The sequence below is a fragment of the Mchenga conophoros genome, linkage group LG14, assembly GCF_057382185.1.
Source record: "Mchenga conophoros isolate Kocher_MC1m ecotype Shallow Benthic linkage group LG14, M_conophoros_male_GT1.1, whole genome shotgun sequence".
NCBI classification, from domain to species: domain Eukaryota; kingdom Metazoa; phylum Chordata; class Actinopteri; order Cichliformes; family Cichlidae; genus Mchenga; species Mchenga conophoros.
In genome coordinates, this window is record NC_140539.1 from 17,502,312 (window position 1) to 17,518,364 (window position 16,053).

Below are 16,053 nucleotides of genomic sequence, written 5' to 3' on the forward strand. Positions count from 1 at the left end.
AACTGGTAAATTACACAATCAAAGTCAGGTGGCGCGAGGTAGGCCTTCACCTGATTGAACGAAGCATGTCTTAACAAAACAGCTAATTAGTTTATCAAATGTTAATGCACAGTCAAGAATCACACCAAGGTTCATTGCAACCAGATGACAGGAAGAGGCTAAGAGTCCAGTGGTGCTGTCTTACCCGTCTAATGCGTTTGGGTTGCCCAAGTAGAATCATTTCTGTTTTGCTTTTGTTCAAATGGAGGAATTTTGTACAATTTTGTATTTGACATTTTGGCCGTATTACAGCAGCATGATTCTGCGGGGAAATATCCACTAAACACATTAAAAATATAACGAATTTAAAAGTATAACAAATTAGCTCTGAAGCAGCTGAAGTTATATAGTAACCAAGACCTTCAAGACCTGCAAAAACTAAATGTTTGCAGACATTTACTAAATTACTAAAAGAAATTATGATGATGTAACACTGATGCAACCCTCCCCTCCTCCCACCCAAACATAGTACAATGTTGCCGTTGTACTATTTTTTAAATTAATATAGGTTTTAAATAGTGTAAAAACAAGGGTGACGCAGTAAAACATGAGAGAACTGGTTCGTGAATCTAGTAGTGATCAGAACTCAAAATCAAACTCAAGATAATCAGCCATAAGCATTTTATTGCAAGCTGACAAAAGACAATCTCAGTATTTCAATATAGTGCTTACACTAACCATTGACCCCTAAAGGTGTGGCTTTCCTTTTATGCTCACCACGATAAGATATACAAGCTACCTATTACCTCTGCGCTTCAGTAAGGGAGATTTCCGCGAACTTGCAACAGATTTTAAATATTAGCAGTTTTCCTTTTCTTGTTCAGCGAGTTCTTTCACAGTCTCAAAGTTTTGCCTCTTAGGAACCACCCTGAAACAAGAAGAATGAACCGTGTGGAGGGCCTGAGAGCCAACTCTTCTCAGTTCACTCTGGAGAGAAAACCTTTCCTCATCTTGGGAGGCTCCATTCATTACTTCCGTGTCCCAAGAGCTTACTGGGAGGACCGGCTGCTGAAGATGAAGGCCTGTGGCCTTAATACTCTGACTACGTAAGCTACTACAACTCAAGACTGTCTGAACACATAGCGGAAAATTCATTGCCCATACTTCTGTAAGGAGTTTGCGGCTGAAATAATGCACATAATAATGCACACGTATGCATTTAAAAAAGTTTAATTTCTTTTTTCAGATATGTTCCTTGGAACCTGCACGAGCCAGAGCGGGGGGTCTTCAAGTTTGAGGATCAGCTAGATTTAGAGTAAGGACTGAAGGCAGGGGAAGGCTTTCAGGGAATTCAGAAGATCGCCTGCAGATGGCACTGTTATATTGCTAAAGACTTGAGTTTGCCAGCCTTGAGTGATTTGAGGTTATAAGAAATGTTTTAAATCAATTAGTGAACTTTGTCTGTCAGTGATTGAGTTATTAATTATAATGTCATTGACCTGTTAAATCTGTTTTTTGTTTTCAAAGTACACGATGAAGGTTAAGAAAAATATTTTACAGTGAGAAAATATATTATTCATTTAAATACTTTATTGACTTTTATTCATAATAAATGGCCCCCACTGACAGCTCATTTTACATCCGTTCCTTAGAGCCTACCTACGTCTTGCAGCCAGCTTGGGCCTCTGGGTGATTCTGCGACCAGGGCCTTACATCTGTGCTGAGTGGGACTTAGGGGGACTACCCAGGTAAAGATTTTAGATATGCAATCAAGTGTTACTGTATATTTATACATAATTTGTAAGTGCCTTAAAGCATTAGTTACTCTGGAATCTGATGCGTAAAACAGCTAGTAGATTGCTAAGCAGTTTAACTTGATTACAGTGCTGTGCAAAATCATTTCTTTATATTTTGCCTCCAAGGAAGCAGACTTCCTCGTAATATTTAAAATGATCTTAAACAATAGTTCTCCAGACTTTTAGAAGAGCGTTGAGAATTGTTTTAGATTGACATTCACTAATTTTCACTGCAGTTCTTGTACCTGACCATTTTCAGAGGAATGTTTTTTGTTTAGTTTTTCTGCTTGTTTAAATGATTCAGTTCAATGATTCAAGCGTAAAAATGCCCATAGCTCAATTGATGGACTAGTGTTGTGTTTACTCATAACAAAGAATTTACCAAAGAACCAATTTTAAATTGTATTTTTAGGCACTTTCACAGGCATGGAATAGTATTTCATTGTGAGTTGTTTTACAGGTGATTTCAAAGAACTATTAGCCTCATTAGAAATGGTCTCAGTGGAACAGATGCTGACAGGAAGCCATTCGTTAGGAAGGGAAATGTAGAGAAAAAACCGAGGCTAGCCAAATTGCTCAAGAACTGGACTGAAAATCAGTCGGCAAACAGGTCTGATGGATTGATGAATGCAAGTATGACATTTTTGGTTAAAATGTTATCAATATGTATGAAGGAGGTTGGGAGAAAGGTGCAACAGTGAGTGTCAGCAGTCATCTGCAAAACACAGTGGAGGCTCTGTCATGGTGTAAAGCTGCATTCTTCCAGTAGTAGTGTTGGAGATCTTGACACAAATGAATGAAATTATGCACGGAGAAAAGTACTGTCAGATTTTCATCCACTGTGTAACACCATCTGGACAGTATCTGGTTGCCTGCAGCTTCATTTGTTAGCATGAAAATGATCTCAAACACACTGTTGATCCAGTAAAAGCATAACTTGATGAACAAACACATAGTCGCTGTCAGTCATGGATTGGCCTTCCCTTTAGCCCAGACCTCAATATCTTAACAGAGAACAGAACAACATCTAGAACATCTAAATAAGTGTTTTGGATGTCCTTCAAGAAGCATGAAGAACTACTCCTGAAGACTTTCCTTTTATGTTTGTAGATGTTTAAATTAAATGCTGCAGCCATTTTTCATTTTCCCAACAAAACAAACTCTTGCACAGTACTTTATAACTTCTATTATCAAGTGGTTCCTTTGCAGAGGGCAAAATTTGTTTAGTAAATATAAGAACGGCCTCATTATTAAGTCATCTGAGTTTTTTTTAAGTGTGCAAGGACAAAAATTGCTTGATTTCTTCTGGAAATATTTTTTTTTTGTTTATTTTGTTTTGTTTTGTTTGTTTGTAAGACCCACCTTACAGGTTTGCACCTGCAATACAACAGGGCCTCACATAGGCTTATTAAGAATAAACAGCAATATGCAGTACGCCATGTAAGTTTGCCACTGCTGTTACTCGAATGAAAGTCACTGAGGACTACCAGCAGACTTTTAGAGATATATTGGCGACAGCCATAATTAAATCTGACAGGCACATCTCCCTGAAAGATGAATTGATTTACTTCTGTAATCACGATAGATTCAGACAGATAATCAGATAATTGCTGGCAGGAATAAGGTAGTATTTTTAGAGCAGTATTTTCCTTTTGGGAATGTGAGGTTGAGGTAATTATTTGATAATTGTCAAATCTGAGCGAGAGGGACAGAAAAATGCACTAAAGCATGACTTCCTCTGCTTGACGGTAGCCATTCTTAGGTCAGCTTGGTGCAGCTGTCTTTAAAATCGTAAAGTGAAATCGCATCACAACACTTTGCGCTGTGATTTCTTTTCAGCTGGCTGCTAAGGGATCCCCAGATGAAACTGAGAACAACCTACTCTGGATTCACCGATGCAGCCAACTCCTTTTTTGATGAGGTCATAAAGAAAGTCGTCCCACATCAGGTAGTTTTCTATGAGTTTAGTGAAAATGTAGAGGTCCTGACCTTTATAAGTGAAACATGCTTATTAATGTTCCAGTTGCGAGGGGGGCTGAGAAAAATGACTTACGCCAAAGTACTATGGTGTAAGAGAAATAACAAACAGATGTCACATACAAATTTAATAGATTTTCTTTTAAATTCAGTAAGCACACAGTTTAAAAAGCAATCATGACTCCAATGTGATACAACAATTGTAAGATGATGACACTTTTATAACCTCAATCGCTACATCAATATTTTCATTACAACGTCCTGAAATGCCGTGCAGGGCCCGGCTGCCATTAAGAACGTGGTAAACAGTTTTAGCAAGGCTTACAGTGGTTACCAGACACTCTTGAGTTGCTTATCTTGTGTTCACAGCCTTATTTTTTTTATCAGCTCCGTGCATCACTGAACACTAAAGCTTTCATATCTCAATTTTTTTTTTCCATTTTAACTATGCTGAGGATAGGAACGAGCAAGAACTTGTGTCAAGTCATACTGTATGTCCTAATATATGGCTAATTGCTGCACAGTACTCCAAGGGTGGCCCGATTATAGCAGTTCAAGTGGAGAATGAATATGGCTCCTATGCTACAGATGAAAATTACATGCCCTTCATCAAGGAGGTAAGGAGGTAGTTAATAAAGAACTATCAATAAATAGGTTTGCACTTATTTACTATATATATATATATATATATATATATGTATATATATATATTCATTCAAAAATATAATATATAATTTTGGTTTTGTTTAGTTTCCTCTATAATACCCCCACCCTCTGATCTTTACAGGCGCTATTGTCAAGGGGTATCACAGAGCTGCTGCTGACCTCAGACAACAAGGACGGGCTGAAGCTTGGAGGAGTGAAAGGAGGTATTGTCAGATTGGCTGGCAGACAAACAAGCTGCTGTATGCACAAATGGCCAATCAATCACACACACATTCTACAATATGTTGGCTGGCGTGTCTCATTTTTATGCACAACGGCAAAAACGTCTGAAATAAGTGCAGGCCAGTGTTGCACAACTACAATGCAGAACCAAATCTTAGTGTCATACCAGAAATGTTTTTGAATTCACATTAATTAGTAACCATTATGTACTGTTGGTTTTTACTGCAGTGCTAAAGCATTTTGATTGATACTTGGTATTACTGATATATTCCGGTGTGTAGTATTCATATAATTAGAAAGCAGCATCCACCAGGGTATGTTATATTGAACCTTCTTCTGAGAATCACTTAAAGTATTTAAATGTATTTCTAATAATTTTTCAAAAGTACTGTGCAAAAGTCTCAAGCTACCTCTCATTTCTTTCTATTTTGTTAGGAAAATGGGAAAAACAGTTTAAACTATGTGCAAGCATTACTGGAAATACAAAATAAAGGCTAACACAGAGTTTCAGTTTGTGGCCACCTTCTTTTTTCAACACAGACACTCATAGACTCCTGTAAACAAGCTTTTTTGAAGTAGTCTTCAGGAATAATTCTCCAGATTTCTTGAAGGACATTCAAAGCTCTTCTTTGAATGTTAGCTGCCTTTTGTTCTGTTCTCTGTCAAGATGATCTCACACTGCTTCAATAATGTTGAGCTTGCGGCTTTTGGGAGGTTTGTCCATGACTGATAGGGTAATTGTTGTCGTGTAATATGGCAGAGCTCAGCCTTTTCTCCCTGTTTCTCATCCTTGCAAATGGTTTCTTGACAGTCACCCTTTCACTGAGACCATTTCTGATCACGTTTTGGTGAACAGTAGATTGATCCCCTGAGAGGTCAGCTGCATCTCGCAGGTTATGAGCTTTGAAGTGAGACGACTTTCTAAAGGATACTGTTAATCTGCTAAATGGACAGGTTCTTCTATAGCAGTTTTCTACTCTACTCAAGCACTCGGGGAACTTTATGCAACGTGCCTCTTTTACCTATCATACAAACGTTTATTTCCCCCGCTACACCCAAGTGCTTTCTGTCTAACTTTCTATCCAGGAATACTTTGGCATGCAAACTGGAGCAGCCAGGGATCAAACCACTAACCTTCTAATTAATGGATGACGTGCTCTACCGCTGGAGCTACACTCGATTTAAGATTATCTACAGCTGCAGATAATTCACTTGTCCAGTTTCCTCAAAATTGTTTGCTGAGATATGACAAATTCTTGGCTGTTTGTTCTTTGGGAATCACATTGTTAGAGCAGAAATACTGTTTTATGCCTTTCAGACTGTTATCTTTGGCAGTTTTCATAGATTCAGCTAAATAAATTGGAACAAATTATGTGTTTCTACAACAGGCTGCTGGTAACAAATTGCCTAAAGATACAATTTAAAATGTTCTCTTTGCTAAGTATTCTGTTACATGTATACACATCTCCCTTGAGTTAGGTGCCTTTTTTATGCTTGAGTGATTCCAATTAGTGCTAAGTGCTAAGCTCAAGACTTTTGCGCAGTATTGTATGTTCACAGTCTTTTATCAGAACAATTTCCTGCCTTTCCTGTCTTTACCAACTAAAGGATCATTTAGTTTCATTCAGATACTACCAATTCATGGTTGAATGACTAATACCTCTCTGAAGAGTGGTTTAATATTGTGCCTTATTTAACGTAATATGTGTCTTTTTTTTGTTTGCAGCTCTGGAAACCATCAATTTTCAAAAACTGGACCCAGATGAAATCAAGTATCTGGAACAAATACAAGTAAGTCTTTCTTGCCACTAAATTAGTTAAATTCATGTTGATAGATTTTGGAGTTTTCTGATATAATCAGACTCATCACCACACTTAGTTAGCATTGCTCTCTGCAAGAATTAGACAATCCTGGTAAAACAAACTGAAACTGTTTTCTATGAAAGGGATTTGAAAGGTTCAAACTATCAGTTGCTTTACTGGTTGAGTAGTTACACTAAAACATGTTTTCTTTACTAGCCTCAGAAACCTAAAATGGTGATGGAGTACTGGTCTGGCTGGTTTGATCTCTGGGGCGGGCTCCACCATGTTTACACTGCTGAAGGTAAGACGTGCTTTATTTTTACAAATGTAAAAAACATGTTTTCTTTAATAGAGATTCAGGATCCATGATGAGCGTGTGGGGTTCGAATGAGCGTAAGTTAGGATTACTGCAGATGGATTCTTTGTTGTGGGTGAAACTTTTTTTTTTTTTTACAGACGGTCGATAGTGGTGGATAATTTGAGGCAAGAGCAAGACAGGTTTGGTGCTGCAAGCTACTACAAAATCAGTGAAAGTAAAACAGGCTGTCTTGAGAGTAAGACAGAGTCACAGTGCCGTAGGGTAAGAGAGGTTTAAGACAAACCTTTTAGCTGAGTATAAAACAGTGTCTATGCCAGAGGAAAGACTGTGTAAGGACAAACTCACTGCCATGGGAGCTGTGTGAGCCTTTCTTCAGGCTGAGTGTAAGACAGTGTCTAACGCCATGTTTCTTCAAAGAAGGCGCTGAGCCCACACAGTGCAGCTGGGGTATACAGCTTAGCATATGGTCATTTCTTACTTGTTTGATGGCTTTGTTAGAGATTTATATAGCTTTAATGCTTGGTTGATTATAAGCCAAGTATCACAGACCAGAGGCTGTGTACCATGCTCTTAATTGCAGAATTGTTCAAAGATATGCTTCACTGATTTTTATTGAACTGAGGTGGAGGAGTTCCCATCTGTATTTCCTGCAGCCTCACAAAAGATAAACGGATACAAAAACACTGATACAGATCAAGTGTTGTGCACTACATTTCTGTTGGTGGGAAGACATCATCATGGGTTTCCCATAGTGTTGCTATACTGGTTTGTATTTTGTATGAGAAATAACGTGATGCATGTTTCATGCAATATCTGCCTGCTTAAGAGCAAAGGACATTTACTTATTTATTTAATTTTGATTTTATCTTTGTCTTTGCAATTAAAATCTCTTTTCAAATGAGACCTTGCCAAAAATGACAAAATTCCTGTGGAATCTTTTTTATATTTGCAATCTCTGACACTTTTATGTGAAATTATAGCAAACACAGGAAAAGTATAGAAATAGCAATTCACTTATTTAATTTAAATGTAACTTGTACATATTACAATGGTTTATTGTTGCACTTGAATAAAAAAAAATAGAAATGGATTAAATTGCAATGGAGCAAAAGTATATAGTGGCAGAAAAAGTAAATACTAATGGAGTTTTCCTATGTATTTTGGGATAAACAAGTTTGTGCAGTACAGTTTCATAAAGCAATGCAGTTTCTTATTTTCATCATTTCATATCTTATCTTTGTACTGTTTTAAATTAAATAATGGTTTATATTGGTTAAAAAATCATTACATTGTATTATTATTTATATTTTACCCAGGCCTGACTGATATATTAGCTATTTGCTGATATATATACACAAATGTACAGAAATATATATGTGTATACATGTATATATGTGTGTATATGTATATATGTGTATGTATGTTTAACAGGGTTGTATAAAACAGCAAATCTTCATGTCTTTTAATCTAAGAATTCTCTCTTTAACTCTACATTGTACCCCACATATCAGCTGTATAGCATGCTCCATATGCTGCTGTTGTGTGTGTTATTTATAGTCTAATGCACAGTCATGACGTAAATGATAGCACCTATTTCACAATTGTTGAGATTAATGGCAGTCAGACACTATGGCATCATCATCCTGAGTGCTCTTGGAAACATCTTATTTCTTGAAAAGATTGCAGTGCCTCAAGCCTCCTTTTTGCTCTTGTCATTCCTAGCAGCCATCCGCATCTTAACAAAAAAAAAATGCTCTGAAAAGGAAAATGGGGAGAAAGAAAAACCCTCACCACGCAGAAACTGTCACAGCAATGAAATGAACACTGAAATATTCAGAGGGGGATTCATGTCCTTGACAGTTCAGTGCTCTGCAGACTGCAGCACACCCAGCAGTTGGTCACAGTGAGTTCTGCCACCATGAAACCAGCCGAGTCCAGCTCTACTGCTCGCCTAGCCCGATTGTTATTCAAAAAGGCTAACGCCTCTTGATTAGAATCATTAAACTCAGTCCAGTTACACTACTAAAATTCAATTTAAATTCTTAATTACCTTCTTAGCCACGTTCATTACAAAATATATTAAGCTTATTTGTGCAAGAAAATAGGCCATTTTTTGGGTGTGAGCATTGCCCCGTAATAAATTATAGTTTCCTGTAATAGGATTTGTGGTTTGTGTTTCAGTTAAAGTGACACTGAGGGCAATAGGGGTATTAAAACAGCCGCTCTAGCTTATTAAATTCGAGTCTGTGTGGATTTGTTTTCCCCTTTTGTGACTTAAAGTCCTGTTTGTTATTCCCTGCTTCACTCATTGGTCATATGGGAAACTTTTAGCTAAATTAAACCTTATTTTGGTTTTCTCGACAGAAATGATACCTGTGGTGACCGAAATCCTTAAGCTGGACATGTCCATCAACCTTTACATGTTCCACGGGGGGACAAATTTTGGCTTCATGAGTGGGGCCTTTGCTGTTGGACTACCGGCACCTGAACCCATGGTAACAAGCTACGGTATGTGGAACGAATCAGTTTGTCTTTCATGAGCTTCTAAAGCACACTGGCCAGTATTTCCTGACATTTGAATAAACAAACCTCTCTGCTAGAGCTGGAAGGAAAATGAAGTTATACATGGCTGGCTGGTCAGGCTTTAACTTGCCCCTGCTGCAAGGATTCAACACAGGCACATATTCGTAATTAGTGACACTTATCAAAGCCCACGGATTTTGCACAACAATAGGCTAAAATTTGCATGCGTCATGTAGATAATAACTCATTGGAAACATAGTCTCATTCTGTCAGCTTGTTACATTGAAACAAATGGGAGGTTGTTTGGTAGATAAAAAAATATGATAAGGATGTTTGAGACGTCTGTAGATGGTGCTATCTCTACTCAGCAGCATCTGACCTGAAACTTATAAATATGCAGAGCACACAGATGAATTCATTACCTAATAAATGCACGGGAATGTAAATTAAAGATGGTACAATGGGTTTTATATCCTCCTCTAGGGTACTTAACATTGTAATGACCTTGTTCTTCAGAAAGGAGGAGAATTCTAAAAAAAACAAGCTCCACAGTAGGCAAGGCCACCTCTGACCTTCAGCAGCCCCTCATACTTGTGTTTATTTCTCCCAATGCCTTTTTACCTTTTTTGCCTCACAAAGCCTCCATTTTCTGTCAAGATAAAGTGCAATATGTCTCGGCCCGCTGCTGCCTCGAGATGTTTGATAGGGGCGCACAGTGAAAGCATCTGCCACAGTAAGAGGCATCTCTGCCTCCCTCTCTGCCTCCCGAGCCTATGTTCTGATAGCGCATTATCTTTCAGATTACGATGCTCCATTATCCGAGGCTGGGGATTACACCAACAAGTACCATCTTCTGAGGAATTTATTCAGCCACTACCACAGTGAGTGTTGTGCGTTGCTGGCGAGACGGGCTCCCAGATCTTCTATCGCTCCTTCTTCCCCTCCTTTTTCTTCCATCGCCCTCTTTAGTAAATTCTCCTTGTAGAACCTGTTCTCTGTTGGCTAAAGCAGGATCACTTTGCATATGATTACAAGCATGGATTACAGATATGTTTTTGTGTGTGTGTCTGAGGGTTTGTGCATGTGTGGCAGAAATGTGTCCAAGTCAATGACCCTCAATTACTGCTCATCTTCAAAATTACATCCTCGGCCTTCTGTCACGTTTATTGGTTAGGCAGTTTTCCCTCTTTGTAAAACAAGGGTTTTGCGGTCGGGTGCAGGAGTCTCAAGTGTTCTGTGGCTATGGCTAGCTTTCGGCAATCTGGGATTGAATTCAGCACAACAAGCTAATAATTTGCTCAACACCGTGGTGATTGAAGATAGTTTGAAAGGCTGCCTGTGCGTGATTCATCCTTATGGTTTGTAGTCTGCTGAGCATGAGCAATGGCCCGGATATGAGAGTCTGAAACTGCTCTGTGTTCTTCTCGGCAGCTGCGAACACATGACCTAATTCCTTAATTAGATCAACTTGATATGTTTTTATTGTTTGGTTGTCATCATGTACGTTGTGTCAGAGCTGTGTCTTTTTCCTGGAGTGGTTTTTTTTTAGATTTACCTTTGACTGCCCGAACTCTGTCAAGGTTCATGGCTCTTAAAACAAGCCTATGATTTTATATTCTTTGGGCATTTCGTATTATTTCGCTGCTATAAACAACAGAACACACTTACAGAACGGTACATTAAATCACTTAAATTATTGAATTTAAGGCAGGCCTTAAGTCTGTAGTTAGTGTCTGTATGTGTTCTTAGTCATCTTATGTTAGATTTGATCCACCGCTGAGGCAGTGAGGGAGATATCTAGAGGAAAGGTGTTGGCTATTCCAGCTGTTACCACTTGGCCATGTGAAACTTCTTCCACTGTGTGCTTTAACACCTTTAAAAGCTGTTAGAGGGCATGGGCAACCACTGCTAATCGTTGTAAAGAGACTGTAAACTGGAATGCAAACTGGATGCTGCTGAGGACTTTTTGTGGCTCATCCAAGGAGGTTCAAACAGTTTTTCAGGGACAGCATCTAAAGGCTGGAGAATGAAAGTCTTGTACGAGGTCGTGGTTTAATAATCTAGGAGGATGTCCAGCAACCTTTTCTCTATTTCAGTGTATCATTCACATGCCAGATGTAACAGATCTTCTTTGTATTTGCAGCAGTATTCAAAATTGTTCTTACAGTTTTTCTCGATTGCTAAAACACATTTCTTGAAACTACGCCTCATATCCTCACAACAGTAAACACAAATCCATAACATCTCACTCAATTTCCCAAACATCCTATTTCCAGGTCAAAATGAAGCTCTACACCCAAAACTATTCACTCCTGCTGAAAAACCAAACTTTGCCCTCAGACATCAAACACAAGCCCTCAAAAACACATACACTACAACAGAGTTTTGCACACTGGTACAATTAATTCAAAACAATAGTTCCAAAACAAATAGGTTGCTTATGGTTCTCCCCTTCAAAACCCTTGTCACATGATAAACACAAAAGACGCAACCAATGTATGTACAGTGGCACATTGTCATTCATGTACTATACAGTACAACACACACCAGAAACATTATCCCACCTCAGCATCTTGTCTTTGGTCTGGGTCAGGCCAGAGAATCTCATCCACATCACAGGCTATATTGGCCCCAGCCAGGCAGCGGGGGTAAAATCCTCTTGCATGCCTGATCCACCCCTGTCATGCATCTACTGATATGTCTAGGCAGGCCTCTTCCATGGCCTGAAGGAGGTGAACACGGACATAAGGTTCTCGGTCATACACTTTCCACCGCCATGCCGAAAATAACTCCTCTATCGGGTTTAGAAAGGGAGAGTATGCAGGCAGAAAGATATTAGAAAACCTTGGGTTATTGGTAAACCAGTCACGAACCAGAGCAGCGCGATGGAAGCTGACGTTATCCCACACAACAACGTAGTGAGGCTGCTCTGGCTGTGCTGGTTCCCTGTAGTCCAGCTGGAACATATGTTGTCTTAAACCATCAAGAAAAGCAAGGAGAAGCATAGTGTTATAGGGTCCTAGTACGGCATGGCGGTGGAGTACCCCTCGTTGGCTGATGGCTGCGCACATAGTGACATTCCCCCCACGCTGACCAGGGACATTTACAATAGCCCGATGGCCAATTATGTTCCTCCCCCTTTTCCTTCTTTTGGTCAGGTTAAAACCTGCCTCATCCACAAAGATTATTTCATGGGGAACAGGCCGTCCTTCAATCTCAAAGATTCTCTGCAAAACACATAACACAGTAGAGTCAATCGGTACCCTGAACCACAGTTCAAGAGTGCTGAAATGGCAGCATAAACTGCCATGCTGTGATGGTACACAATACTTTATACAATATCCAAACTCATACCTGAACATATTCCACACGTTGGTTTTTCACTCTGTCAGAGTTTCGTTCGAAAGGGACTCGGTATGCCTGTTTCATCCGGAATTGATACTTTCGGAGGATGCGGTCAATTGTGGAGAGGCTGATGGCATTTATGCCTCGAAAAAGATGATCATCCTCAATCACTCTCCTTTGAATCTCTTGCAGGCGGATTACATTATTTGCAATTACCATGTTTACAAGTTCCCTCTCTTGCTCCTCCGACAAAAGCCTTAACCTGCCTCCACCAGGTGGTCGTCTCTGTGTCCTACAAAAATAGAAGCACTCATTACTGTAACTGTCACACATTCATTTTACAGGAAAATAATGGAAACATACTGAAACTCAAGACACATAAGTTCAGTAACTTAAACGTTACTGTACAAAGCAGTCTTACTGCAAGTACACCTACCTGTTTTCCTCCCTGAAGGTTCTGATGATGGAGGCAACAGTGAAGCGACTCAAATTTGGTTGTACTCGTTGCCCAGCCTCCCTCATAGTCATCCCATGGACAAGGACATGGTCAACTAAAGTGGCTCGAATTTCATCCGAGACTGACTGTCTTCTTGCCCTTGCTCTTCCCCTTCCTTGTCGCCGTCGTTCTCCACCTCCACCTCCTTCACCACGTCCTCCTCCTCCTCCACCTCTCCCTCCTCCTCCACCACCTTCCTGTTGTCCTAGACCACCTCCTCCTCCTCTTCCACCACGTCCTCCTCCTTCACCACGTCCTCCTCCTTCACCACGTCCTCTTTCTCCACCACGTCCTCTTCCTTTGCATCTCTTTGGATCCATTGTTTCAAACCTGAATGAGCTGACTTTGGCCCTTTTATCTATCCATCGTAGGTTCTGATTGGTGTGTGCTAAATTTTGACTCCTAGTGTTTCCACCTGGTTAATTGTGTGCTAATTGAGCTCAAGCTATGCTGACTTAAGTTAACATTATTGCATGCTAGTGCTTTCTAAATGACTACATGGTGTAAGCACTGTAAAATGTAGGGATTTGTGTGTAGAGTTTTGCAGTAACAGTTCACCAAATTTGAGTCATGTGTCAAAGCAGGGAATAGTGTTTATAGTTCAGGGAAATGGGTGAGATTTTTGAACAATAGCGTTACGGTTTTGAAATTTTAGTTTAGAGGCCTGGTTATAGTGTTTAAGCAATCGAGAAAAACTGTAATAGCTGACAAACTAAAGGAAGAAGCTGAATCCTTGACCACTACAGTGAGAGGGTCCACATATTTGTTAATTTCTTAAGAGAGACTTGAATTTCATTCGTCGCCCGTCTGTATAGAACATGTCCAGATAATTCTGACAGGCAGGCAAATTCCTTTTATAATTACAAAAGCTCCCTAAAGAATAAAGCTCCTTGTGGTGAATAGAGGATAAGGACAGAGAGCCAAACTGCAGGCTATGCTTATTTTTCCCACCTTGTTTTCACAGCTCAGCCTCTCCCTGAACTGCCCCCTGTTCATGAGCGGAGAGCATACCAGCCCGCTGTCATCCAGCAGCACATCTCTCTGTGGGACAGTCTGCGCTTCACTGACAAGGTAAGCTACAGCCGCAGTGCGAGTGCCAAAATATGGGGAACGCATTAATAAACAATAACAGCGTCTCACGAAGCAACGCTCATCTGCACGGTGTAGCAAAGCTGCAAGGTTGTTTACAGAGAGAATACATAAGAAATTCAACCAAGCTCACAGACAATTTACTGTTAGCCTTTGGTTGTTACCTTTGTTAACTTTTGTAGCCACTTTTCTGGCTTTTCTAACTCCTAATGATAATAATAAAAAGATAAATGATAAGGAACTTTAGCTATAGTTTGTCAAATTAATCATCTGTGCTCTTTGGGGTTTGTTTATATGCATCTTTAGTTGAGCATTTTTTTGTGTCTCATTTTTTAAATGATCCAAAAACAAAGCATTATCACACAAGGCACGTGTCCCGGCTAATTTTAAATGATTCTGGTGAACTGCTATTGTGAGAAGTCTGAACGAGAAAATGAACAACAGCGCTCGGAGCAAGACATTTTCTCCTAACTACACCGGCGGCCTGCTCGGGGAGCAGCAGAAATCAGCCGTGTGCAGCTTCATGACTGTAGAGATTGTTGTGGAAATAAAAGCCCGAATGCGACACACACGCACAAAAAAACAAATGTCCCTTTGCTAAAGAGGAGGAAGAAGAAAACAATTAAGGTTAAACACCAACCAACCTTTTAAGGTGGTGTTGTCATTTCTGCTTATTTTCATGTCTACCAGTCTAATTTAGCCATTTACGCCTCGTTCTTCAATGGCATTTATATTCAGAGCAGATGTAGCAGGTCTGGCAGTTGCTTACAACATTAATTATTCACTCCCCATCGCAATAATTTGCTTTCCTGTGAGACGGCAATTACTGTGCCCCTGTCCAGCCGCACACCCTTGTTTAAAAAGCATGTTTTCTCTCCAGCCGCTCCAGAGCTGCTGAGTGGGTTGTCTGAGCTTGATATTGTATCTGTGCATTTGGAGGTATGTGGTTAATCGTGTCATAGCAGGGAGTGGTTATTGTCTCGTGAAAGGTAGATAATGCGCCTCCCAAGGGTAGGAGATTGTTGCCGAATAAAAGAGCAGCAGATAGGAAAGCGCCAATGTTAATGGTAAACACTAACATCAGGTCATATTGCAAGTGGAAGACTTATCAAATCTGTATTGAGAGAGGTTATCTTGTATTTTATTCATTCATATTTTTAAAAATCCGAATTTCACACACAAACTGTATATATATGTATTTATGCTGTGTGTTAAAATACCTGTCTTATGCATATCTTGTAGCCTTTCAAGTCGGAGAGGCCGGTGAACATGGAGAATCTCCCCGTGAACAATAACAATGGTCAGTCATATGGCTACACGCTCTATGAGACCACCATCACCAGTGGCGGAGCTCTCAAGTCGCAGAACAATGTCAGAGACAGAGCTCTGGTAAGGACAGGAAGACAGACACACACACAGTCCATCCACAGTCTTTGTGACAACATTTGGACCTAGAAAGCTGCGATTTCCTGATCAGCGTACTTGTGGATTACAAGTCAAGGCTGCGACCATTTGGTCTGGTATTAGTGGGCAGTTCTCAGGAAAGATTGAATGCAGTGAAAGACAAAAACATCTATGTTCAACTTTCCTTCTTTTCCCCAGGTTTTTGTGGATAAACATTTTGTAGGCGTTTTGGACTATACGGTGCAAGAACTTGCTGTACCTGATGGGAAGGTAACTTTTGAGTCTGTCTGTCCTTCTCTGTGAAAATGTGACACAGTTGGCTGTTTGAAAAGAATAAAGTTGTAAATATTTAACAGAATGCAGCATCTGAAAGCTTCAGGGGATGCTGCTGGGTGTTTTTTTTGGCAGCTGGGTCCCAGTATTAAGCCAACAGC

General features: G+C 39.8%; 2 protein-coding genes across 4 annotated transcripts in view; one reads left to right on the forward strand and one right to left on the reverse strand.

Annotated features, from left to right (window-relative positions):
- Window positions 1-16,053, forward strand: part of LOC146559540 (beta-galactosidase-1-like protein 2) — a 42,757-nt gene that overhangs the window by 20,875 nt on the left and 5,829 nt on the right. For 2 of the 3 annotated variants that reach the window (XM_085245593.1, XM_085245594.1), the window contains 13 exons: window positions 900-1,085; window positions 1,226-1,294; window positions 1,632-1,727; window positions 3,615-3,723; window positions 4,277-4,369; window positions 4,540-4,621; window positions 6,367-6,431; window positions 6,660-6,744; window positions 9,127-9,270; window positions 10,086-10,166; window positions 14,091-14,197; window positions 15,458-15,604; window positions 15,818-15,889. In XM_085245593.1, the coding sequence (XP_085101719.1) occupies window positions 900-1,085; window positions 1,226-1,294; window positions 1,632-1,727; window positions 3,615-3,723; window positions 4,277-4,369; window positions 4,540-4,621; window positions 6,367-6,431; window positions 6,660-6,744; window positions 9,127-9,270; window positions 10,086-10,166; window positions 14,091-14,197; window positions 15,458-15,604; window positions 15,818-15,889 (1,336 nt within the window). Of the gene's footprint in view, window positions 1-886; window positions 1,086-1,225; window positions 1,295-1,631; window positions 1,728-3,614; window positions 3,724-4,276; window positions 4,370-4,539; window positions 4,622-6,366; window positions 6,432-6,659; window positions 6,745-9,126; window positions 9,271-10,085; window positions 10,167-14,090; window positions 14,198-15,457; window positions 15,605-15,817; window positions 15,890-16,053 lie in introns of all 3 variants that reach the window. The other variant, XM_085245595.1, reaches the window with a different exon arrangement.
- Window positions 11,462-13,267, reverse strand: LOC146559542 (uncharacterized). The gene is made up of 3 exons (XM_085245604.1): window positions 13,067-13,267; window positions 12,640-12,922; window positions 11,462-12,512 (listed from the first exon to the last, which is right to left on the reverse strand). The coding sequence occupies exons 1-3, from the start codon at window positions 13,156-13,158 to the stop codon at window positions 11,967-11,969; spliced, it is 921 nt and encodes a 306-aa protein (XP_085101730.1). The 5' UTR covers window positions 13,159-13,267; the 3' UTR covers window positions 11,462-11,966.

Bases quoted from the DNA above. Each gene is read 5' to 3' on its own strand.
- LOC146559542 (XM_085245604.1), bottom strand. From the start codon at position 13,158: ATGACTATGAGGGAGGCTGGGCAACGAGTACAACCAAATTTGAGTCGC. The intron at 12,923-13,066 runs GTAGGTGTACTT...CTATTTTTGTAG, and splicing joins ACCTTCAGGGAGGAAAACAG to GACACAGAGACGACCACCTG. The intron at 12,513-12,639 runs GTATGAGTTTGG...TGTGTTTTGCAG, and splicing joins AACGTGTGGAATATGTTCAG to AGAATCTTTGAGATTGAAGG.